The sequence below is a fragment of the Manis pentadactyla genome, chromosome 8, assembly GCF_030020395.1.
Source record: "Manis pentadactyla isolate mManPen7 chromosome 8, mManPen7.hap1, whole genome shotgun sequence".
Lineage (NCBI taxonomy): Eukaryota > Metazoa > Chordata > Mammalia > Pholidota > Manidae > Manis > Manis pentadactyla.
Genome location: NC_080026.1, coordinates 13,563,277 through 13,590,932, shown reverse-complemented (window position 1 = coordinate 13,590,932; position 27,656 = coordinate 13,563,277). Strand labels below are relative to the sequence as shown.

At 33.6% G+C, this 27,656-nt stretch overlaps 1 protein-coding gene across 26 annotated transcripts in view; it reads right to left on the bottom strand.

Moving 5' to 3' along the window:
• BAZ2B (bromodomain adjacent to zinc finger domain 2B) overlaps positions 1 to 27,656 on the bottom strand; it is a 350,617-nt gene that overhangs the window by 45,836 nt on the left and 277,125 nt on the right. For 13 of the 26 annotated variants that reach the window (XM_057505529.1, XM_057505503.1, XM_057505506.1 and 10 more), the window contains 10 exons: positions 27,158 to 27,266; positions 26,792 to 26,893; positions 13,310 to 13,520; positions 8,584 to 8,676; positions 8,410 to 8,471; positions 5,067 to 5,132; positions 3,339 to 3,404; positions 1,936 to 1,980; positions 1,661 to 1,693; positions 372 to 437 (listed from right to left, as the gene is read on the bottom strand). In XM_057505529.1, coding sequence (XP_057361512.1) covers positions 372 to 437; positions 1,661 to 1,693; positions 1,936 to 1,980; positions 3,339 to 3,404; positions 5,067 to 5,132; positions 8,410 to 8,471; positions 8,584 to 8,676; positions 13,310 to 13,520; positions 26,792 to 26,893; positions 27,158 to 27,266 — 853 coding nt within the window. The remainder of the gene's footprint in view (positions 1 to 371; positions 438 to 1,660; positions 1,694 to 1,935; positions 1,981 to 3,338; positions 3,405 to 5,066; positions 5,133 to 8,409; positions 8,472 to 8,583; positions 8,677 to 13,309; positions 13,521 to 26,791; positions 26,894 to 27,157; positions 27,267 to 27,656) is intronic. The other 13 variants (XM_057505524.1, XM_057505516.1, XM_057505523.1 and 10 more) reach the window with 6 other exon arrangements.

The following is a 27,656-nucleotide window of genomic DNA, read 5'->3' as shown; positions in this document are numbered from 1 at the left end:
CTTTATATATTTGGGATGTTAGATCCTTATTGGATATATCATTTGAATCAGGACACAAAGGACTTTTCTAGGCATGCTGTAATTCTGGTTATGGTAATAAATAGGTACTTTTAGCTAAATGAATGTCATTCACTACATTCAAAAAAGATGATTAAAATTTCAGCTAAGAAAATTAACATTTACACTGGAATCCTTCCTCCATCCCTTTATGTTCTAACAGTTATTATTTCAAACCTTTGGCTTGCTTATCAGAGCCAGTAAATCATGACAAATCAACACTCTGAAAAATTTATATTTTGAAGATCCACTGCTTGAGGAAGAAAATATTAATTTATGACAGGGTAAATATTTTCCTAGAAACATACACTTACTTCTGCTTTTTTACGAGCTTCCATAGCTTTCATAAGCATCATATGTTGTCTCCTTCTCTCTCGTTCCTATTAGATAAAATTAGGAAAATAACCATAGTTAATACTTTGATTTTCAAGTGGAAAAACAAAAACGAAACAAAACAAAACTCAGTATAGCATGTTTAGCATTTATAGACAAGTCACAGTAAATACTAAATATAAGACAAGAATGGCCAGTCTGTGCATGTTTTAGTTCAGGTTTAGAAAGCAAATACAAGAACAATCAAAAGCAAAAAGGTAAAGCAATGAACATGGAGACAGTGTAAACAGAAGCATACAGATTTACTTATGGTCAGTTGTGATGCTCCTTCAAAAGCTGGCAGAACAAAAAGCATAAATGGTTGGCTGGAACAGGTCAGTTACCTTACATCTGCTATTAGAAAAACCACAAATATGTACTATAGCCAATTAAACTAAAGGTTGTACTGCTCTGAAATTTTTAGATCAGGCAGAAATTTAATTATAATCACTTCCCTTCAGGGTTTTAGAATTAGCTGTTTTTATTTCAAGTACACTGTCATTTTATAAATCCAATAAGCCACCAATAAATTAGAAAGGTTTTTTTTTAAAGCTTTTACACCAATTTAGTTAAACTAGCTGTGGTTCATATACCAATACCAATGAAAAGGGACACTCCTATTTACTGATGTCTGCCACTTGATGCACTATTTAAAGCCAAAAAAGCTGCACCATCGGCTATAAGGGCATCTAGAAGGCACAGTGTGAAAATAAGATAAGCACCAGCACTAGCTTAGTTTGATAATCTCATTTCATTTAAAAATTTAAAAATCAGGGTTGTAGCATCTAATCAATTCTTTTTAGTATCCCCAAAGGGATATTTCTAATATCACTTCTAAAATGTATCTATAAAACCAGAATCTATTTCATATTCTCTCATCAGCCTAACTCAAAATTCCCATTGTTTTCAATGGCAGTTTTGCATCAAGAAAGATGGGAGAATATGGGTCATAATTGTATCTAGTTGTACAGGAATCCAACTTTCATTTTGACATCAGTAACACAAATTTTCAGACAGCGGCCTTCAATAAGGCTTACACAATTCAATTAAAAATCTTGGGAACAGATCATACTTATAGACAGACAAGCAGATGTATGCAATGCACTGTGCTGTAAAGCCATGCAGCAGTATGTAATATGACAGCAGCCAGTGCTACACTTTATGCATTGCTATGACAACCATATCACAACCAAATCACAATGCGGTGTTAGATGTACAAAAATAAACATACCCATACCATATCTAGTCTATGCCTCTCCAACTCCTGGTAGAAAGAGTTGGCACAACATTATGAAACAGAAATCACAGAGTCATGAAACCAATTTTTAACCCCCCCAAAAGACACCAATACCAAAGCAAGGCAATAACTGTAAGATGAAGGGAAAACTTAAGCGGGAATCATAATGGAAATTTTTTAGAAAATATTTTCAAGATTCTCCCCAAAATAAGATTTAAGAAAAATCATAAAATGTACATTTCAACAATTGTTTAACTTTGTCTACAGACCTGATGCTTCAGAAGAACAGCTTGTTGTCTTCTCATTTCTTTTTCCTTAAAAATAAGAAACTTTTAATATATAATTTCAGGGAAGATTTAGAACATGTTATGAGTATTGCAAGTTCCTTTTCTGAGGTTTTATAGTTGTCCATTAGGTTGAACTATACAGAATTGCAAATTTGTAATCATTTTTTACTTATAAAATAGGCATTTTCATATGGTTCTACCTAACACATAAAAACCATATGACCATATCAAGGATCTTTATTCAGCAGTCATTTAAACCTAAAATTCAAGGACCTAATGCCACATTTCAATAACACATTTACTGAACCGACAGAGCTAGATGGTCAGAGCATATCAGATACAACTGGAACATGTTTTTTTTTTTATTATTTTAATGCATGGCACAACCCTCAAATCTAGCTAACTCGAATTCTCTCCAGACTCTGAATATAAATTCCCCAATACACTCTATAATTAACAGCATCTATCTCATTTTATGCACTGTATATGAATGAGAGTGACGAGACATGGGATCCGTTTGAGATTTCTCACGCCTGCCTGTGACTCAGCGCACCATTCCAAGGGGGTGGGGCTTGATGCAAGCTAGTCTATGAATGCTAATAATTTAAGTACTTTTACATAGGTAAAATCTGGATGAAATTACTATTAAGGAAAGCCATGAAAAAGGGTGGAAATCTAAAGAACAAAGCAAGAGAGTCTGTATAGAAAAGGTAACAAACAGTTCCCTGGCTTTAGAAGAAAGTGTGTGGTAGCTATTTCCTGAACCAGTAGGATCACTCAGCTGCCTTCTTTCAGTAATTAAGGGGAGGAATGCGTGTGCGTGCGTGCGTGTGTGTGTGTGTGTGTGTGTGTGTAGGGGAGCAGGAGAGTCCACCTCTCTGATGCTTCATGGCAGAAAAACAAAATGAAAAGACCCTCAAACAACACCCGAATAATTAATAATGGCTACTTTTATTATTGGTAAATAAGTGACAAAGTTAGGTTTTTGTTTCTGTAGGCTTCACTTTTTAATATTAAAGTAAAGAGAAAGTTATAATCTAAGGAAATAATCAGATTTCGGATGTAACCTGAAACATAAACAACAGAAAATAGCTTTGGGGAGATCATTCTCATCCAGCGAAACTATACGTAGTATTACTCAACAGTCTGCATTTCTGAGTTGGTGTCTGCTACTTAAAGAGCTCAAGGCATCACATAAAACCCATATATAATGAAATAAGAAATATATACATACAATAAAAGCATACATTATGTACATGTATCTGTGCTGAACATTATTTCATATAGTCATTTTGAGGAGAGTTTTTTTTTCATATAATTGATACTAGTATAACATCACATAGCTTATTTAAAAAAAAAAAAAACTGATTCTCCTCTAAACTTACCTTTATTCGTTTCTCTGCCTCCAATAATTTGGCATTTGCAGCTTCTTCCTTCTTTTTCTTTTTAGCCTGTGCATGTAAAATAGGTCTCAAAGTCATGCAACAGCACCACCACAACCTGAAAATAACCTCAGACTTGAAAATGGAGCTCCATGCCTCGCAAGGCACAAAACAGTATGTAACATGTATGTCGACAATTACAGATTTCCCCCCAGTTTGTTACATTTAACATACTAATTTCATTTCTAATGTATAGATTACCATTAAGATATACAAAAAAATTCTTAAATTCGTAAGAGTATGTCAGCTTTTCTTGTCTTCTTCAAACTCTGTGAAAAGTCTGAAATAATTGAGTTATTTTACCTTAAAACTTAATCACAGAAAAAACGATGTTACGGTATTTTTTTGTTTTCTCTCATTTCTGAAAGTAAAACTTGATCATTGTGAAAAATTTAGAAAACTGGATTTTAATGATAAATAAAAGTTAAAGGATAAATCAGTAATATTTAAAAATGCAGGTGTCTACTTTCTTTGAAATTTAATACTTGAAATTTGAGATAAACCCATTACTTAAATAACTTAAATGAAACATATTAAACCTGATTTAACCTAGTATAGTTGAATTCAAGTTTTTTTCCTAATAGAATGGAAACACAACCTTTAATGAAGCACATTCTGAATATCAAGCTCATGCTATCAAATTTGAGCCTCATAATCTTAAAGTCATTAACTATCTAGTAGTTTCATAATTATCTAGTAGTAATTGTCAAAGTACTTTAAGACAGGGATATTTTCAATTTGGAGGGTTTTAAAATTAATTTGAAATGGGTAAGGGAATGTGTGTATATATTTTTAGAAGGAAAAAACTGTAATTGTGAAAACCTCAGCTAACTGCATTCCTCAGGGAATAAGCCGATTTTTATGGCAACAGTTTCCTGAACAGCTAAGGGTTTGGGTTATAATAATTTTGAACATTAAAAAGTTTATTTTGGACAAAAGTATTCTGGATAATTTTGAGACATATGCCAGCTTAGACACAGTACACTTAACATAATTTGGCTTTTTCTTGAGGACTTGGAGCAATTATTCTTGACATCAGTTATTATACTACACGGTTTGATAAGAGAAATGCCTTTTGGCCACTAAGGTATTGAAAATTGCTTGCTATTTAACTACAAGATCACAGACTGTTGCTAGGCTTTGGAGTTTCTGTTTATCCTATTTTCCCTTGCTGTCTCTGGCTATTCCTTTTGCTGTTGCCAGTATGTCCTTGAGCCCTATTCCGTCAGCCTGAGGGGAAAAGAGATACATTAGAACTCAGAAAATAAAGCTGGTTAAACTGTTTCCACATTTAACATTTACTTTAACTTTTGTCATGTTTTATTTCTAAAAGAAAAGCAGGTATCTGACTATAAGACTTAATGAATTTTTGAAAAGTAAAGAACATGAGTTTTTAGCATATGATCTTTATGACAACTGTATTGGCTATTGAGAGGTTTCCCCTTTCTTTTTTTTACTTTACCTTATTTCCTGGATTTTTACTATTAGGATTAGATAAACTGCTAAGTAAGGTTCAGAGAGGTCCTTACTCTACGCATTATGTTTACAGATAATTTGTGATGGACATGTTAATTTGTATAAGTGAGAGAACATACTGATAAAATTTTCGTTTTTCAGACTTTAAAATACATGACTATATTACTTTAATCATACCAAATTTAAGAATTCTACCTCTAGAATTTGCTGGGCTCGAAGTTCTTTTTCCATTCTGATTTGTTGTATTCTCTTAATTTTTTCCTGTAGGAAAAATTATGATAATTTAAGATAATAAACTAAATATGTAGGTGGAAGGTATTTAAGTGGAATCAAAGAACTAAAGATATAAGTACAGATTTACCGAACATTGTCCATGCCAGATATAAATTTCAATTATTTAGTTTAACATTATATATATGTCACCTGTCTTAAATTGGTATGACTTTATAAAATGTCTCAAAACAATTTTAAAATACAAATGCTAAATAAGTATATAGAAACAACATAAACCAAGCTGATTAAACTCAAGTCTTTATAAATATTTGTAAGTACAAGTAATACTCATTCAGAAATAAATATCGGACAGAAGAGTAGGAAAAAATAGTGTATCAGGAATCAGGACACCTAAGGCTAGTCCTGAGTTACTGTGACTCATTGCATGAACTTGAACAAATAGTAACTACTCTTGCATAAAATAGGGAGAGGTACTTGCTCTTTTTCTCACTGTGTCACAATTAAATTTAAAATGCTTAAAAAAAGTGCACAGTACATCACGATTGTATGAAGTATTAACCATTTCCATAACATGATAAATAACATTACTTCCAATAACTACAGTAAGCCAAATACAGAAATAACTTGTACTAATTTATAAGTGGTGCTCACATTATCTAAATGTAATGTACTAATTATTGTTTGAATTTAGCGGTCTAAATTTTGATAAGAACTTTACATTTTCATTTAAAAAAATCATTGCATATGCTATAAGCACATTGTTAACAATTTTACACTCATAAATCCCTTTGAAAGTCCCAAATTGGCATTGAGGATACAGTTTTAAAAAAATACACCTAAGTTGCCCTACTGGTAAATTGCAGCTATTCAGGATTTTCAGAGCCAACACATTTTATCCTACTGTATATTACAATACCCACCCCTACTTCCAGATGCTAGTTGTACCTTTTGAAGCTATACTTTAATACATTTTTATTTCTTTTTTGCATTGATGTTATTGATTCCCTGCAGGGATCCACTACAGGATAATGAGATTTCTGGAATTTCTGTTCTGATTTTAGAAGACTGATCACATTCTATGATTTTGCTGATGGTGATCCTAGGTTTTGAATATTATAGCTTGCCAAAAATAAAAAACAAGTGTATCTTTTATTTCCAAGCCTTCGAGAAGATTGCACTTGATCCATATTTGAAGTATTTATTTAGATTAGAACTTGAGACCTAAGTATACTCTGAATTTAATCTTCAATCAAGTCAACAAAAGTCATTCATTATTCTCTTAAGCACAGAAGTAGGTATAGAATCTTGGGCTTAACTCACCCAGTGTAGAGCTTTGTTTTAGTCTGAGTGATTTATATAGATGTACATATATTTGGTAGTGCTTTCATTAGCAACAGCAGAGATAAACATTATTTATAAATTATTACAATACATGTTCAACTTATAATACTGAGTATCCATCCAATGAACTGGGCATTTTATATAAAATAGCTTATTGATCATTAAAAAAAATAGTAACAACACAGAAGTTGAAATTATCTTCTTTTCACCTAAGAGAAAATTGAAGCTCCTGGAGAATACATATTTTGCCTATAGTCACACAGTGAGTGCAGAGCCCTCGTCAGTTCCCACTGCCTCTGCTCCTGCTTTGTACTAATGCCTCTGGACACTTCCGGAAAACTGCCTTGAGGACTGTTGGGTGGTATTTTTGGCCTAATAGGTGGAAAAAGTAATCTCGAGGATGAGAAACACATGCTATTATTTTAATTATTTTATTCTAGATCTACTGCAAACTTTAAAATAGGCTCTATGTAACTGGCTGTGGACTAAAAACCTATGCACGACTTTAATTTACTTTGCTGGCAATAAGGAGTAAGAAAGATGTTAATCTAAGACTAGTCTCAGATAAATGTCTTGATGAATGTCTGATATCAGGTCACTTGTACTACTGCTCCTGGAACCTTGGAACATCACTTTTTTTAATGAGTAGCCCACTATGTGGGCTTAGGTTGTAGCCTTTTAAGACTTGAGGATCACAAAGCTGAATTTAAAATGCTATTGGGATACAATGGGCCTCAAGCCATTAGGAAATAGGAAACTATTAAAAACTATAACAGAAACAACAGTATTTCAGCTTAAAATGAACTTATTTTTACATACACTGTAGTAGGCAGTAAATATTTATTACAGTATTTTAATAAATATTCATCACACTACATTTTTTAAAGTCAACCTTACAGTGTCTTTAGCAGTTACAATTAATAAACTAAGGAAAGAATTCAAGTTTACATTAAATTACAGTAAGAGAGTATACCAAACATTCTGATGTTTTATATCTATCTTTTAAAAAGCATTTGCTTTGTGCCAGTCACTGTGGTAGGCATTTTACATTCATTCAATTTTCACAAAATACAATTATTTTTCTTTTACAGTGGAGGAAATCGAGGCTGAGAGGTTAACTAATTCATCTAAGGTCATAAATTATTAAGTAGGAGAGCCCATATTTAACACTACAAATGACCTACATGCATGACTACAAATTCTAAATTCTCTATCTCAATTCTGTATCAACTCTCTCTAATCACACTGCTTTAGTCAATATTAAAAGTATTTAAATATATGTATTCATTACATTATTTAGAGATAACCACATCAAAAACAAACCAAGCCATTATTTAGCAGCTGTCTATATAACAATTGACTCAGGAATAACTACCTGCTGTTTAAAAATTTTAAAAGAATAGTACTTCCCCCCATTTCCTTTCTGCTTTAATAGTTAGATGAGTATGTGGAGATAGGAGAGTAGTTTACACATTCCCATCTTAAAGGAAGTTGAGTATGTTGCCATGTAGGCTTTATTTGTAAGTTAAAAAATTATTTCATCTACCTATATTTAATTTAAAAAACTACACAGAGGAGAGCATTGTAGATATAAGATAGAACACTGGATATGCTAAAATAATGCTTTCTCATTTTTTTGCAATAATAATTTTTAAGCATTTAGAAACAATGTGAGCAAATCTTCAAAGTTGTTCAAGATGTTAATTTATATTCAAAGTCTATCAGGAAATTAAAAGTACTTATATAATTGTATTGTTTGGTATCATTTCTTTAGAGACTTGGTTTAAAATTGAGGTGAATTTTAACTAAAGAAAGATGATAACTCTCTAAATAAGATACATAGCAAATATGAAATACAGTTATTTCAGAAATCAAAATGAGAAGAATGCACATATACACATAAGTAAATAGATCCCCAAAGTAACACCGATGTTATAAAACCAGTTCCAGGGCATGAACATACCTGTTGTTTCATAATCTTTATCTGCTCTTTTTGCTTTCGCTTCTCCTCAGCAGCCATTATTGCTGTGATGAAAAGCCAAAACACAGGTATCGTCAGAAAAGGAATGAAGAGAATCCTCCTGTGAACTCCCCAGTACTCACTCTTCAAGTTCATGTTTTCGTTTAACTCACTCACCTTGTTGTTTTTTAGCTTCTTTGGCAACCCGAGCCTGTTCCTGCTTTTGGAGTTTTCTCAAAAGCTTTATTTGTGCTGCTTGTCGGGCTATTTCTGAAAAACACAAAATTTCAAGGAATAGGATTAACAACTTTACCTAACTGTTAACCTGAAAACAATTAACTATGTGAATGGCATCATAATAAAGGACATACTTTTTAAGAAAATTGTTTAAAATTAGATACCAAGTAGGAAAATGGTGTGGCAGAAAATACCATGCTTACTTCCTTTAGAAATTGCCCAACTTTCTCATCAAATACAGCTCCATATTCAGAAGCACACAAAAATGATGCTTCTCTTAATCCTCATCACAGAAGCTAATTTAAGTACATTTTTTTCACATTTCACATAATCCCTTTTTAGTAGGAAAGTAGCTGCTAATATGTAAAAAGAATGATTTAGCTTCAGTCTTAAAAATAGCAATATAATAAAGCAAAAGAACTCAAAACAGAATACAAAGCCCCTTCCAAACATAGTATTTCAATTAGCTATAAAAATGGTAAAGTTTCTGACTCCAGTGATATTTTCATTTATGAAACAGAGGGACTAAATCTAAATAAAAATAATACAGAATATCAATGAGGTTTAAGGACAATCTAGTTCTCATTATTTTTAAGGACAATGTATGAAACTGGGAGAGATCTACATAATTAGTGGCCCCAATTCTTTATTCCTCCCTCTATCCATGTTACTTGTAATGTGACTTTGCAGTTCCTTTCATCAAGAAGTGAAATTTAGGTTCTTGTCTCTTGATACTAACTTCAGACATGTGATCTTTGGCCAACAGGATGTTAGCAGTTGTGACTGCAAGTGTAAGTTTAAGAGTGTACTTTGTACTTGCACAAGTGTGCAGTTTCACTCTTCTGTCTTGACCTTTATTATCAGGACATATTAAGGCTATGCTGCCAGAGGCTGGAACACAGGGAGTCAGCTAGCTGACTCCACACACGTGAACAAGGCCAGGCAAGATCAGCAGAGCTGCCCAACTTACCTCCAGCTGACCCTATCAGCCTAACCAATTACCACGTGGTGGTGTTCACCACTGAGGTTTTGTGGGTGCTTGTTTCCCAGCATTACTGTGGCAATAGGTGACTGATACAGAAAGCTTGTAATGTCATGCTTTCTTTTCCTGGAAAACAACTATAAAAGTGGTGTATCACAATATCACTTATAAAATCACTCTAGAATACTTAACATTAGATATTGCTTTAAATTTTGTAGCAGATGAAGAGTTTTAAGAAACCTATCTATTATATTCATTAGTAATGAATATACTTGGCTAAAACACAAACCACTTGAACTCTACTATAATTTCCACCATTTATTAAACTGCCATGTTAAATTTACATGATCTTATTTTATCTTCATAACAACCTTATAGGATATGCAACATTACACCCCAGTTACAAATGAAATAACTAAGGCTCATAGAGGTTAAATAGTAGAGCGAAGGTATAAACCCAGGTCTTTCTGACTCCAGGTCTATATGCTACTAGTCCTAAAAACCTTTAAGAAAATTTAAATACCTTGAGATTTTAAAAAGGACTTAACCATATGTTCTGTGACAGCTGAGAAACTCTGTAATGTATATGGTGTGTATTTGTGTGTGAATATATCTGCAATTTCAAGTTCTACACAAGTGCACAGTAACTTTTATTTTTAAACCCTTGGGACAGAAAAACACCAAAAAGTTCAACTCGTTATCTTTTCACTTTACCAAGGAAGAAATAATTTTGGTAAGTCATTAAAAATTTATATAGCTTAAATTTTGTATTATGAGCAGTCAGAGATGTGAAAAATAGGTTAAAAAATCAGGCACACTATGGAGGAAGTAGGAGAAGTTAAGAGGCACAGAAACTTCACTCAGGCTGAGGAATAAACTCCTACCAACATCTCATTTATTTGGTTTATGATTGTTGAATATATTATCTGTTATAACTAACTTTTGATATATTAACTTGACAAGTATCCTTTATGGTTTAGGAAATTATTTGCTTAACTATCAGAAAGAAAAGTTTATTTTTGAAATTAAGTTTTTAAACATGTTTAAAACCAGAATGTATCTAACAATTGGCAGCACTTTCCTTCTGTAGTGGCATATCTTCAAACAATGAATCATTGTACAGCAATGGCATTTCAGATTCTATGATAAATAAAATTGACTGGTATATTATTAGATAAATTAGAGCATTTGAGATATTAACAGCATTGGACAATCAATAAGCAAGTTTGTTTATATAGTTTTAAAGTCTTTTTTATATTTAAACTGTCAGATTCTTATCTATATTCTCTAAGATAGAGAGCTCTCATTTCACATTCAAAATTCACATTTATTTTATTGTTGTAAACCTTCCTTCAAATTAAGTCCAGTTTTACAAGCCTAATTGAGTCCAGCTAGGATAATAAAATATGACAGAAACTTCTAGAATCTCCTCTGACAACACCCCAAACTTTTAATGTAGAAGTCTTTTAGAATAAAAAGGGTGATCAGGTGACTCATTTCTACTTTCTTTCCTTCCCAAGAAAGAGCATGCATATTATACCAAATATACTTACAAATATTAAGAATAATTATTTACTTATATTAACTATTTAATATTTATATACATGTTGAGAAAAAACATGTATATAGTAAGGTCAAAGGTAACATAATTTACAAAATGCAATATAATACAAGGGAAAGCTATGTGATAGAATACAAACCAATTTGAAATCTGAAAGGGGAGAAAACACTGGGCAAAAGTTGAGTAATTACCTTCTATTTTGTTAAAATAAAATTTAGTTAAGTTTGCAAATATAAAGTTGTCATTTTGAATACTAAGTATGAATGGTACTTGTGATAGACATGCAAAACAGGCATGAAAATCCCTTGCTTTGGTTATCAGTTAATTTCAAGCTTTCCTATTTTATGTAAAAAATGCACACTTCCCACTATTATACATTTTTCAGAAGAGTCAGTGTTTTGTTGACAATACTAATTTTAAAAACTCATCATGTATGTCTATATGTTTATATATTAACATTTTTTAAACCTTCTGGAGCAACTATTTAGGAGAGAGTAAAGTCTTAATAGAAACCCAATTAAATAACACAAAAAGTAATTAACATACTAAAGGAGAGGAAAATTACAGGACATTAAGTTATAGGCCAGGCAGTTTACTCAGATGCCACTGGTGGAAATATGAATTGGAACAACCTCTTTGGAGACAATATTTGCCTGCTCTCTACCAAAACTGAAAATGCACATACCCTTGGAGTAGAGATTCTATCTCTAAAATTTTATACTGTGGATAGCCATACGTCAAAGAATGAAGATATGTGTAGTGTTTTTATTGCAGCATTGTTTGCGATAGCAAAGATCAGGAAATAGCTGCAACACTCATCAAAAGAGACTGAGTAAATGAAGTATGATAGAGCCATACATGGCATCACCTACTATTCAGCCACTGGAAGTGTAAGGTTGATTTTTAAGTGCTATACAGAAAGATGCTCAAGAAAAATTAAGTGGAAAAAAACGAAGCTAAATGGTATATACATCAGTAAGTTCATTTATTTTAGAAATCAAAAAGGACATATACATATATGAACATATTACATATGCATGTGCACACATAAGGGTGTGTTTGAATGTGTGTCTGTGAGTGTACACACTTCTGCATAGATTACGAAAAACCTGTTAATTATGCTCCAACCTGTGAGTGTCTTTTATTTTAAAGTCAGTGAGAGTGAATGTCTTATTCTAAAGCATTCTGTTCTATGAGCTTTTGTCACGCATATTTGTTTTATAATGAAAACAACAGAGCTACAGAGAAGTCAGTATTATAATGGTGTATACAATAAATAAAAGTCAAGCTTTTCCTCCACAAGAAAAAAACTATGAGAAGTAGTAAAATCCTGTCAGTCTTTTAAGTCAGTTTTTATTATTAAACCCTTATGGATATCATGTTTATGATACAAGCATGTATTGATATACATTTATATATATATGCTTATGAATATAAGACACGAACACATTGATAGATATCGAGACAGCCTTAAGAGGCTTCACACTTGTAACTAGTTAATTCAAACTTTACAGCAGAACGATTTTATTTTAGTCGGCATTCTCTGTGTGAGACACAGCATGGGAACTTCTTATTGATAATTCATGATAAGTTTGAATCATAAACACATTTGAGGTTACTTTGAGCACACTGTACTTGGTAAGTGACACTTTCTGGTGATCTTAAAATACTTTTAGATCTAATTTTATTAGTTGGGCATTTTGAAAATAAATGTTATATATCCAGGCTACAGAAGAACCCAGACTAAAACTCACCACTAATTGGAGTTCTCTGACTGAAAATTTACTCCACAGATCCACATATTTTGGAGTCACTCCCTTGTACCACCACAAGGAATTGGGAGCTGTTCAAATGAGTTTCCAGCCTGAAAAGTTCATCACCTACCTTTGTAATTCTAAACACACATGGTATGATGTGTTTACGAGTATGACTCTTGAAAGGCGCTTATTAAATCCAAGGACTCCAGTTACCAGTGGGACTCCTTATTTTCTCATTTTATTTGAACACAATTATCTACCTTTTAGAAACTGAAAGTAGTTATCAATCATTCCTATGTCAAAAACATGTAGAAATACTTAACACTTTTAGTACGATTCTTACAGTGACGGATACATGTTCCCTACCTTGAGCTTGCAGTTTTCTTAGCAATTTGGCATCTGTGTTATCTAGAAATTCAGCACCGCCAACATTTGGAGGTCGACCCTTCCGACGTCTTATCCTAGTATCCTCTCTTGGTCGCTGTCTGTCTGGATTCGGTGGTCTTCCTCTACGACCTTCCATTGCCCTCACACGGGGAATGGCATCCTCTTCTTTCAGAAGACACCACTGCATTCCCTTTTAATTAACATTTTATAGAAATAAAATATTATGAACAAAATAAACATAAGTGATCAATGTCAGAAAATTCTAGGTAAGCTTGCACATATTAATTTTTATAAAGCTGTTGTAACCTTTAGCAATTTTAGTTTCTAATTAAAGTTACATTTATAATTGTTCATGGCTTTTGGCATATATTTGGTATTCTTACTTTAATGATTTCAACTTTAAATACATTGAGAGATATATACCTGTACCTATAAACATATAGAGACATACATCTTAATCACCATTTCTGAACCATAATGACTGTAAAGTTGGCAGGTATTTGAAAAGATTAGTTGTGTGATGACACCCCTATGGATTGCTCTCAGGAGCATCAGTTCAACCAAACATGAAGCTTTCCAAATAACAAATGAAAGATTCTTTTTATAGAAAAAACACAGCTAATAAATCAAGAAGGAATGTAAGAGTTAGACTATCAGCATTTTGCAATATCTGATGAATTAATGGATCTAAGCATTACATTTGAATGGTTGCCAATCATCAGAAAAGGGAGACAACTGGACAGACAGCCTCTTGATGGAGGTTCACTTCATCACCTATAAACTAATCCTCCCCCTCCCAAAAAAACTAAACCTGGATATGATTAAGTCTCTAGATTAAATCACTATAACTTAACAACTGGGAAAATTTATTTGCTGTGTATATTAAACTACACAGCAAAATCCAGTCTATAGGAAATTCTACAAATTACCCAGTTTATTCAACAAATGAATTTCAAGAAGCGAAAACACTGTAGGAAGATTAAAGGGGCCTTAAAGGATGTATCAAATATACCCAATGTTTGGATCTTACCTAGATTTTGATTCAAATAGACAAACTGTTCAGGAAATTCTGACAGTTAATAATTTAAACAATGAAAATTTTGAATAATGACTGATATTTGATGATATCAAGAAATTATCATTTTAAAGTATGATAATGGTATTGTGATACTTTTGTAGAAAACAAGAATTCTTATCTTTTATATACATTTACAGATGAAGTACGATATGTCTAAGATTTGCTTCAACAAATTATAGAAGAGGAGGAGTAGATGGGAATATATGTAAAACAATATTGTTCATATGATAATTTCTAAAGCTGATGATAGGTACATGATATACATTATTTTGCCTATTTTTGTGATATTTCAGATTTCCTACTATAAATCTCCTCATGGAAACACATACACCAGCATAACGCTAGTGTATTACAGGAATAAGCCTGCTTAGTGCATAGGTAATAATCAAGAGATGGTTGTCCTCTGTAAGGCAATCAAAACAAATACACTGTTACATGACCTTATTTAGAGTCCAAAGTAGTATGTTCAGACATAGGAAAAGCATCCTTTCAAAATAACCTTTCTAAAACAATTTTTAAATTACCTTATACTTCCTTTTTGAGAGAGAATTCCTGTGGTGTGAAGGTTAAGAACATTTTTAAATGTTTTCTTTTCTTAAAAGAATCTTAAAGCAGGATTTAGCCTGAACCACCCTGGGCACTTCTGCAACCGGAGTCAGAAGTTCTGACTGCCCTTTATGCCATAAGACCAGGCTCAGAATCATGGCATATAAAGACCTCACACAATGGGTACCATGGATACAAACACTACTCTTGCTCCTATGATGGATAACAGTTACATCCCACATTCCAAGCACCGTGCTTTGTCCGAGGCATTTTGAATATATTGTTTACTTTAATCTTCATAATTATTTTACCTAGTAAGGTGGGTTTTACTGTCCCTATATTACCATTGAGGGAATCACAGGCCCAGTGAGGTTAAATCATTTCCTGAGGTACACTGGCATTAAGGAACAGAAATGTGACTTGAAAAGACTTGAACCCAGGACTGTCTGTCTCTAAAACCTGTGGTCTTAACGACTACATGTACTTAACTGATATTACAAAGACATTTTTATACTTAATATTGATCACAATATTTAGGCATGAAAGCATAGTCAAGATGATGTTAAGGCTGGATTATGAAAAAAACCAATGCATATACTGTCTGTATGTTAAAAAAATATCTATACTAAATCTTTTCAGTAATTCCCATTTTAAATATTAATTCTGAGGAGAATATTTTTTGCTGAGATTTCAAATGAAGTCAATAGGAACAGCAGTTGTACTAACTGAATTTTTACACCATAAAACACTAAGAAGAAAGCCATCAAAACAATTTTATGTTGACCAGTATGGGAAGCTTTTGATTGGTTTAGGTTTTCATTTTTCTATTATGCTCTTAGGCATGACAGCAGCATGCATCACATAAATTGGAAAATATAAAAGTGACATTTGTGAAACTTGGAGTAGAAGAGAGAGACTAATAAAAGTGTAAAGGAATTTTCATTCAGTTTAAAAAATATTTTATTAATAATAAAAACAACCGCTGGCCAAAATTTCAAGGGTTCAGTCAATTAATCTTTTTTTATTCAGTTATAATTTTTACAGTTATATTTTATTCAGCTAGGAAAATATACCTATGTCAAAAAAGGAACAGATTATGTTGGTGTCCAAAATTCACCTGACAAATGACATCATTTACATTTTTACCTTTGGCATTTATAAATAAATACTTTCTAAGGGCATCATGTATCGGGCTATCTTCTGACTCAAAGATTTTATAAAATGAGAAATGGATTGTTAGGAAAATCTGAAGCTTGTATTATAAGTTTAATTCACTGAACAATCAAAACAATAGTGGGGGAGGAATAAAAGAATATTTCTCAATAAACTTTTCCTTAGAAAAAGCAAATACAATTTATATAATTTGATTCCTATGCTTGTCATTCAGAAATCATGCATGAAAAAGGAGTTTATTCTTTTTTTCTTAATTTCTAAGACTAAGATAGTAAATGGTTCCTGAAAATAATTTTAAGATTTAAAAGAAACAGATAAAGAGAAAAAAGATAACTAAGAAGATAGATCAAGCCTTTTATACCATTATAGTTCTCCTTTCTACAGTTACTAATTCAAATCTCTAGCAGTAACACATTCATTTCTGTAAATACTAGGGTGAGAGAGAAAAAAAGGTTTATGTTTTATTTCAGATGACTGAATGAAATAATCACAGTAAATGAGAAAAAGTCACTCTACACTGTAACACATACCAGTATACTAATAGACTGTAATGCGTTATAAAGACAGTTTCCACTACTTAAGACACTTGAGGCACCTACTCTGTACAGGCACATTCTCTAAAGAGGTTAAGCTAGAGAGAGTCCTCTCCTCAAAAGGAAAAGCATTTTTAACTAGGACCTCAGACTCAGGTTATTCTAATGCAGGTGATTCAAGGACCACACCTTGAGTAAGTAATGAGTTTGAAAAAGGATGCAGAGGTTGGGACAGAAAGTTGTCTCAACTGTCCACTCAACAAAATAATGATGGTCTGAGTTAGGGCCTGAGAATTAGAAGTAGAAAGGCAGGTAAATAACGTGGCTCTTTTCTTGGAAAGAGGACTGCCTGGATGTGAAGGAGAGAAGCCTGACTGGAGACCAGACAGGTCTGACGTGGCCTCTAAGTAAGGAAAAGGGAAATAGTAGTAAAGTTTTCTTCCTAAACAAAGTTAAGATACGAGATGGAGAAATACTTGAGCAAAATGGCAAATAAATTTATTGGTTTCAAATATTTCAAGATTTAAAAAAATTACCTTAAATAAATTGACTTTAAAATGTTTCCATTATTCAGAATTTTAAGTGAGATTATGAAATTTTAAATATGAGTTTCTATTTCAACATTCCCATTACTCTTCATAGCTGAACATCTCATGAGCAATTGGTCTGTTTTCACTGCACTTTATGGACACTGAACTGTCTAAGTAACTGGATTTCCTATGTCTCACTGACAGCTAGAGTCAACTGTCTACCAGTCCATGTTTAGGTCTTAATAGGATGTGTTCTCAAGTTTCATTTGTGCTTTTATATCCTCGCTGTCTTTATATTTATTTTGTTGCTCCCATTTTTGTTTGAGTTTATATACTTGAGGATGATTTAATTGGGGGGAAAGCAGTAAATAAGTAAATGAGGGAACCCAGTCCACAAAAGTCAGCTTTCACTGAATGATCTATTTGTCAACTTACTGAGATTTTTTGCTGTTGTTTGTTTTTTAAGTTTTAGTATCACCAAAACTTTGCTGCAAGAAGAATTTCCTCACAGATCTGCAGTCCTAGGCAACTAAGTGTCAATTTCTCACATTAATATTTGAGATGCCTAGTACTTCCTGAATGATCAATGTTATATAAATGAATGAATGAACTTAACATATTTTAGAATTGGGAACTGTACCTATTCTAGGCCTTGCCTAAAATACCTGTGGTGAATGTTTTAAATCTGGATTAAGGTATCTGGTCTGACGATTTTAGGTCTGTTAGTCATTCAGTGAATTGATCATTTACCAAATTATTTCCGGCTAAACAATTTTCAGTAAATTTAACCATAGCGCAAATAAAATAAAGTTACCTTCTTTTTTTAAAAAAAACACCTTTCTATTTGTAAAGGTACTTTCAGAATCCTTTATTTCCTGGTAATTAGTTTATAAAAAGACTTTTGGAATATCATACCTAAAAGGGAATTGACCTTAAAGGCCTGCTAAAAAATATATATATTCTTCACATTGCAGATGAGGGAATGAAGGCCTAGAAAAGTAGGCTTCAGAGGGGATTCTGAGAAGACGATGGAACAGAAAATCCCTGGGATCACCTCTTCTCATGTACACACCTAGGCAACTACACGCAGTATGACCCACTCTGGAAATAACCTAAAGACAAAACAGAACTTCCATAGCTAGTGACAAGAAGAGGCCACACTGAGAAGGGTAAAAGGGCAGAGCTGTGGTCAGCCCCATCTCCTGCCCTGCCCCGCCCCCCGTGAATGAGAGGAAGCAGGCATGGGGGGTGAGGGGATGAAGCCTACACCAGGGCCTGCCCCGGGAAGACGAGCCCTCTGGCTTTGAGGATCAGGGTGGCTTAACTCTGGGAGAGCCAGAGGGCTCTCGGAGGCCTAGCCTCTGTTCCTGGAGGGCGGGTGTGCTGATGATCAGTCTGAGACCCAGCACATACACAGCAGTTTGAAAAGCACCTAAATTGTATGTGACTTATTGATTAACGTTGGGATGTGTGACAGAGGGACGGGGATATGCTGGGGCTATATCCGGGGGAAGAGGGGCTGCGGGGTGCCATTTTTCTTGCCTTCCCTCAGCCTAGCTGGCCACTTACAGGGGTCTGTTCTGACACTCTCTGGCTCCCACGCCAGCACTGCTTGCCCCATCCCAGTGTTCCCCTGCAGATTTGCCCCACCCAAACAGTCCACCCCAGTAGCTGACCCTCCAAAGCAACACCCAGTCCACCACACGAGGCAGACCACCTCAGCTGGGATACTGTCCCCTGAGAGTGGCTACTGCCCTGCACACCCAGTGGCCAGCAGCAGCTGGGGCCAGCACCCTGTCAGAGCGTGGCATGCCCTGGGCGCAGGAGGAGCTAGGTCCACCCACCAGCATACCCCAAAGTAGATGCAACAGGGTCCCTCAGGCACGCATCGCAGGAATAAGCCCTCCCCCCCACCAGCAGGCCCACAGTGGCTGCTGCCAGGTCTTTCAGAAGCTGTATCAGGAGCAAGCTCAGCAAAGCAGTGTACCCCCAGGGTAACACCAGTCATTGCTGATACCCTGGTGGACAGCCAGCCTTAACCACCAACCCATAAGCAGCAGTAGCTCATCCAGGACAGGGGGTACATGCAACCCACATAGGGAACATCCCAGAACACCTGGATATGTTGACCAGGGGGTATTGTGCTTCTGGGTGAAACAGGATGCCTACTACATTAGGCCTATGCTTTTGAGATGAGGAGACACAGCTGAACTTCATAACACATAGAAACAAACACAGAGATCAAGACAAAATGAGGAGGCAGAGGAATATGTTCCAAATGAAAGAATAATACAAACACCAGAAAAATTACTAAACAAAATGGAGATAAGCAATCTACCTTATAAAGAGAGAAAATAATGGTCAAAAAAGATGCTCACTGGACTGTAGAGAAGAGGAGATGACTTGAATGACAACTTCAAAAAAGAAACAGAAAATATTTCTAAAAGTCAGAGCTGAAGAACACTTCAAACAAAATTAAAAATACACTAGAGGGAATCAATTGCAGAAATGAGGATGCAAAAAAAACAGATCACTGACCTGGAAGATCACTGGGTAGTGGACAGCAAATCAAGCAAAACAGCAAAGAGAAAAAGGGAAAAGTGAAAAACATACACATTCTAGGGGTCCCAAATGGAGAAGAGAGAGAGAAAGGAGCAGGGAGATTATTTGAACAAATGATAGCTGATAACTACCCTAACCTGGGGAAGGAAACAGACATCCAGGTCTAGGAAGCAGAGAGAGCCCCAAATAAGATGAACCCAGTGAGGTCCACACCAAGATACACAACAATTAATATAGCAAAGAATAAAGATAGAAAGATTCTTAAAAGCAGCAAGAGAAAACAAAGTTATGTATAAGAGAAATCCCATAAGGCTATCAGTTCATTTCTCAGCACAAATTTTGCAGGCCAGAGGGTAGTGAGATGATATATTTTAATGATATATGAAACTACAAAGACCCCAAACAGCCAAAACAATCATGAGAAAGTACAAAGCTGCAGGTATCGTATCACAGTGCCTGATTTCAAACCCTGTAGCATACTACAAAGCTATAATAATAAAAACGTATCACAGTGATACAAAAATAGACACACAAATCAATGGAATAAAGAGCCCAGAAATAAAACCATGCTTATATTGTCAACGTACAACAAAGGAAGCAAGAATATATGAGTAAAAGACAGTATTTTCAATAAATGGTGGTGGGAAAACTGGACATTTACATGCAAAAGATCAAAAGTGGACCACTTTCTTACACCATACACAAAAATAAACTCAAGATGGATTAAAGACCTAAATGTAAAACATGAAACCATAAAACTCCTAAAAGAAAATACAGGAAGTAAACTCTTGGACATACTTAACAATTTTTTCTGGATATGTCTCCCATGGCAAAGTAAACAAAAGCAAAAATAAATAAGTGGGACTACATCAAACTAAAAAACTTATGCAACGTGAAGGAACCTGTCACCAAAAGGAAAGGCAACCTACTGAATGGGAGAATATATTTGCAAATGATATATCCAGTAGGGGTTAATATCCATAATTACATATATAAAGAACTCATACAACTCAACACCAAAATAAACAAATAATCCAATTTAAAAGTGGAAAACTTACTGAATAGGCATTTTTCCAAAGAAGACATACAGATGGTCAACAGACACATGAAAAGATGCTTAATATCATTAATCAAGGAACTGCAAATCAAAACCACAACGAGATATCAGCTCTCACCAGTAACAATTGCTACTAACAAAAAACAAGAAATAATAAGTGTTGGTGAGGATGTAGAGAAAAGGGAACTCTTGTGATCTGTTGGTGGGAATAAAACTAGCACAGCCACTATGGAAAACAGTATGGAGGTTTCTCAAAAAAAACAGAATTATATGATCTAGCAATGCTGGGTATCTATCCAAAGAAAACAAAAAGCTAATTTGAAAAGATATATGCACCCCTATGTTTATCTTAGCATTATTTAAAATAACTAATATATGGAAGTAAATGAAATGTGCATCAATAGATGAAGAGAAAAAGATGTGGTATATATACACAATGGAATATTATTCCACCATAAAAAAGAATGAAATCTTGCCATCTGTGACAACATGGATGGACCTAGAGGTTATCTTAGGTGAAATAAGTCACATAGAGAAAGACAAATACCATATGATTTCACTTATATGTGGAATCTAAAACCAAAACAAACAAAACCCCAAAACCAAAACAAACAAATAAACAGAAATAAGACTCAAAAATACAGAGAACAAATTGGTAGTTGCCAGAGAGGAAGGGGGTTGGGGCACTAAGTGTAAGGTATCAAGAGGGACAATCTTTCAGTTATAAAAAAGTCATGGGGATGAAAGGACAGCACAGGGAATATAGTCAGTATTGTGTACAACACTTTTGTATGATGCTGGATGGTAGCTACACTTACCATGGTGGGCATTTCATAATATATATATAAACACTGAAGAACTATGTTGTATATTTGAAGCTATTGTGATGTCAATTATACTTCAATGAAAAATATTACAAAAAAGGAAAGTGGGCTTCAGATTTTAAAGTAATGTAGGATACTGAATTACCCTGCTAGGAGTCTAAGAAAAATCTTACAGCATAAGTAAAGCAAGGGCATCAAATATTTTTGACAGAACTTGACAGTTCATATTTTAAGAAAACCATTAATGTTAACATCATGAGAAAAACCAGAATTTTGTTGGATTTCCTTACACCTATTTCACAGTTTAGTATTATGTCTAGTTACAACTACTTTCTGGTGCCATCAGTAGGTATAAGAACTTCATATATTACAAACTTTCTAGAATTAGGATTTTTGATCTACTGTAATCATACAGCTTGTTAGCATCACATATTGAATAGCAGTTTAAAGATGTGAAGAAGTAAGTATAGCTATTTATGATGGGAAATGGGTGTCATCTATTAAAAACAGTTGAGAAACATGTGGTTGATACAATCGTTACCACAGTCCTGTCCAGTTACTCACAGTAGGTTACACTCTAAGAGTTATGACTTTCAAATCGATCTCATTAGTTCCACACTTGGAATTACACAGTTGGCTTCCTAGTGTAGACCACTGTCTAGACATCTAAAATCCTATACTGGTAGCCAGCCAGTATAGCATGGATATAAATGTGCAGATTTTCAAATCTCTGGTACTGACGGTTCAGGTCCTCAGTGTCCACACAGCCCCAGAGCTATGATGCATCAGGTGTGACAGCAGAGTAGAATTAGAACCCTCGTGTTGACCCCCAATCTTTGGCTCTTCACTTATTTGAGGTAATTACCAGCATTACAACCTTGCCAGAGACTGCCTGTTAACTGCTTTATTGTGAAATCTCCCTTGATTCCTTATTAACAAAACCCTAATTTTAGCTGTGAAACACTGTGTTTTATCTTCCCCAGACAATAAGCGTTTCTAAGCTGGTGATCATAACTTCTACTTCCTTTGTACTCATCCGTTTCCCTGAAGATTTCAAGTTCAGGATTTCAATGTCTGTAGTGAAATTTGTTCACAATTTTCTTTGTGGAAAATTTATTTGGAAAATATGCCTGGCATGTGAAGTATCTGCCAACAAATATTTATTAATTAAATGACTAAGAAAAAAGGACCTTTCTACTTTTTACTTTCTCATGGCCTTATGCCATTAAAAACGAGAGATAACCTTTTTAAAAAAATACATGTCAAATAGAGAAAGCAACATTTACTAAGTCACTTTTAGCTTTCTCCTTCTTTGTATCTTTCCTTTTCTTTTTTGGTCTGAATGCCTCACATTCAATGCCTCATATTTATGAACTTCCTGGTTGGGAAAAAACCTCTTAATTGATACATTTATGCTTAACCATTTCTCTTTTTACAATTCACAAAAGATGTTTTTCAAAGTAGATTATCATATATTTCAAAATAACCTGTCATGAACAGTGTATTTTGAAGCCTGCACATATTCCTAAGTAAAAATGTGAATACATTTTACCTATTTACCTAAGTATCATGTTTAGGTAAATAAAAGTAACATTATATTTACCAAAATCTGTCTAGCTCAACCTTACTTGATATTATTGTGACACTCAAAAACAAAATACAACAAAAACAATAATAAACATTAGGTTCAACAGATTCTTTATAATGTGATGGAGCATTAGTCTGTTTACCCTACACCCTTTACAAAGCAGTTTCACTGGCTAAAATAGTTAACAGAATTTCATTAGAAGGTAGCCAGCCAGTAAGCATGGACTTACAAAGAGTAAATTAGAGTTCATTTTGCTCCATGAAGCCTATCATTCCTAAAATCATGGTTTTTATAGAAGCTAGTAAGAAGTGTTTGATATCTATCAGTGGGTACTAACAAGTAACTGATCCTACAGTCTCTTACCGCATCTGTAGACTGAAATAAATAAAACTGATCATGAACAGATTAAAGGCTCCCAGCCCAGGCTCCCACCCCCTGTTTTATGTATCAACCCTATCTATTTACTTGAGTTAAGGGCTTCTCCTTTTAATTTTTTTAAAGGTAATCATTGATTGCTGTATTTTAGTTGAATTTAATGATGAATTTACTTAAACTTCAATAAATATGAATTCTCACATCTCCTATCTTACTGTAATATACATAGTAAGTCAATTGCTTTCAACAAATGTTTGCTGTTAATAAATATACATATAATCACTACCTTAAGCTAAGAATATCTGGAGTAAAAAATCATTAAATTATACAAAACAGCCATGGTTCTCTATATAGGTATTACCTTCTAGTAGAAATTATCATCTCCTAAATTTCATTTCTAAAATGTACACAGCTTTGGGGTATGTGTGTGTATACCCCTGTTACAACTTTTGAAATGCCTTTCACAAAATTAGCACTTAGAGAACCAATATTGCTCTTTCTTTTGTTAAGTTTTAAGAGAAAAAAGAGAAATGTGATGGAGAAAATATATTTTCCAATGCAATGTTTTATTAGGGGAGTGATTAGAATACTAATGAATGTGCAAATACAGCATTTCATTTGTTATCAAACACCCAGAATAGATATCTGAAGCTTGGAAAACTGCAGCAGTAATATTTCAAATCATTATGTAAAATCTCTATGCATTTGCAAAACTGAATGCTTAGCTTTATTAGATTACAAGGGGTAGAAGTACTTATGTTTTTTAACAGAAAATTGTTTTTCACATTATAGATGTAATACAAGCAAATTTAAGAAAATATGAAACATTCAAGAATGTAGAGAAAAAGATCCACTGTACCACCCACTACTACACCCATCAAAATCTGGCACATTTCCTTCTAGTTTTCAATATGCATAGTTTGTCAATATATATACAGCCATCATACCATTTATACAATTTGTATAAAGGCAAACACCTTGTAAAAACATCCAGATCATTACTAAATGGTAACAGTGTCTTTGTCCCAAACTATATTTTACATCTACAAAATTTAAATCAAAATTATTATACACGATAGTTGCTCTAACAAAAATATAAAATCTTTGTTCATTTCCATAGAAAATTATCTAATTAATACATTTCTATTTAACTATACACTTACATATATATGAGTCATACAACATAAAGAAACGTATTTGGGCTCTACAACTATATGCATCTCTAACTAATTAACTAAACATTTTTTTGGATTACTTACCTTTAACTGTTGTTCTCTAAAAGTATCCTGAAATTAATCCAACTTACTGATTTTTTAACTGAGACAAGTATTCCCAAAATTGTTAATATTTTTCCTTAGCAATCTGTGGAAATGTTGGCAGCTTAATATACTCTGGATTTAGTAATTTCCTTGGTGAATTGATCTCTCAACAAGACAGTGCATTTGGAAAACACTGATTATGTTTAATAAAAAGTGAATGAATTTCAAAGAGCATTCTGCTTTGCCTAAAAGGGCTTTAAAGATTAAGTCTCATCACTAATACAAAACTAAAAATCCTTTCTGTATTGAATACCAATTAACTTTCCTCTCAGAACAAAAATCTATTGAACTTAAAAACATAAAAATATTTTGGCATAAACAAGACAGGATTTGATAATGTAAAATAAAGTAAGATGAACCAAAAAATTAAAAGATGAAAAGGATTAAAAAATATATTATTATTGACTTTTAATATGTTTTAAGACTAAAAAACTGACCCAGTATATATGGAATGTGTAAAATAACACTGTGGTTCACTAAAATTCTGATAATCTGTTTGGTTAGAGATTTAATCTAAGTCAAACATTTTTTTTAAGTTTAAAAAAGAAAAAGAAAAATAGAAAAATTCTAGAATATATTTTTATAAAGATGTTAAACCTCAGATAAACATATTTTGGCCTTTTAGAATTACCAGTGAAGATATAAGTGGATATGGATGTAACTTGTTCCTTAAAAAGTCACACAAAACAACGGCAAATAGGGTATGTGATGAACATTAAAGAACAGTGTCAGAAATCTCAAGTTCTAGTTATGTGTGCCTGGTTGAGGCTGTGTGCTCTTGGAAAATTCCCTTCATCTCTGCACTTGTAGTGGGTAAAAGAGGCAGGAGAAGCCTGCCTATTTGTAATAGAAAATACTAACTACCAGAAGAGTTTCTCTCTGTGAGTTATAATGGGCCAATAGGAAGAACAGTTCAATAAAGAAAGTACCAACTTCAGTTGTTGGAACAATTTAACCTTTTGAAACATTTCCATGAGTATTAACTCCTTTTTAACCCTGCCATAATCCTGAGGCAGAAATAAAATTATTATTGTCTCTATTTCACATACAAAGAAATTGAGGAAAAGGGGGACATTATTTTGTTGTTGTTTGAAATCACAAAACTATTTCATGGATTAACAAGATTCTAGGCCTTCGCATTCCCTAACATGGGCCTCTTTCAGTGGAGCTGAAAAAGGGAATAATAAGCATATGCAGCTGGACCCAAGTGAGGAACAAAGGTGAAACATTAAAGGAAACATAGGAAGATGAGGTTTCTGCAGTGGGTTCTCTGTGTTGATTGGTGAGGCCGTGTAAACCCTCAATCTCAAAGGGAGCTATGGCGATATTTTCAGAACTGTGTATTATCAATTTAAAAATTCAACTTCTGCAAAAAACAGAAATTTCACTCACCTAATATTATGGAAACCCCCTACCCCAAAATTACCAAACTTCTTGTGAAAATGAATGTGGCACGGCATAATCACATAGACAAGATCTTTACAAAAAGGCATTATTTGTCCTCTTTTGGACTAATAACATGTTTTTTCTATTCAAATAAATTTTTTTAAAGCTATTTAAAAAATTTCAGGGAACTAATGTCATCATATATTTCACATGCAGATACTTTTATACTTATATAAACTATAAAATTATTGACATAATTAATAAACAGGAAAAAGTTAAATTTTTTGAAGAAGACATTAATTATGCCAAAGCTCCTTGTCAGTGAAACATAGTAAATAGAGGCCTTGGTGGGTGTTCACCACAAAGCTATGTGAACAGCCACATTCACTAACTAACAAAGGCAATGCTCTAGAGGGTAGTGAAATTTACTTCATTTAGGTTATGGTACTACTTTTTGGTTCAAAGACTGTACTTTTTAAAAAGTGGATACCTGCGGTCCATCTCTGGCTTCATAGAAGTCACCCACTGTTATTTTTGCACTGAAGCTGAAATTGTCCCTTGAGATATCCATTATTCCATTTCTGCTGAGATACTGAAAAAATCACATATTTTTCCACTTCAGGTTTTAATAATTACAACCCAGCTTTGATGTATAGCTATCTTCAGGACACTAATGTTTCACATATTCTATCAAGGGCTATGGATTCATAGCAGATCAATTTAGATTAAATACATTAGTCCCACACAAGAGAATATTTTGCGACAAGGAACTTGATCTGAGAAAGGAGTGCACTTTTTTTTCCATGAGCATGCTTAATAGACACCAAATGTATGTTATTTGGTGAAAAGTATGTACCTTTATTACTTCAGGGTACTGCCTGAGTTTCTTCCCACATGGAGCATAATATGCTACTTCTCCTTGAAGGCGCCCTCCAAAGTTTCTTATTCTTGTCTCTCTCTGCCAGCTACACATAACAGAAATGAGGGTTATAACGTACTTAATTTTAAGAAAGCTTTTAAAAATAAAAGTAAAATACCTTAAGAACACACGCTCTTTAGAAAACATGAAAAATGCAAAGAAAACAACAAATAGAAACCCCTAGTTATATGATTCAGATGCATTTGCTATTAAAATTATTTAAATTTTTAGCTAAGTAATTCAACTAAAACTAATCAAAGACTCATTTTACAAATATAAAACTCCATTAAGGTTTTTAGAAATCGTAACAGGTATGACTTTAGGTATCTGAACATATTCAATAATGTGTCAATGTGTACTGATTTTTTACATCTGAAAAGCTTTGTGTGTGAAGAGTAAAGGAAACCTGGCTCTCTGCTCCATGAGGACCAGTACT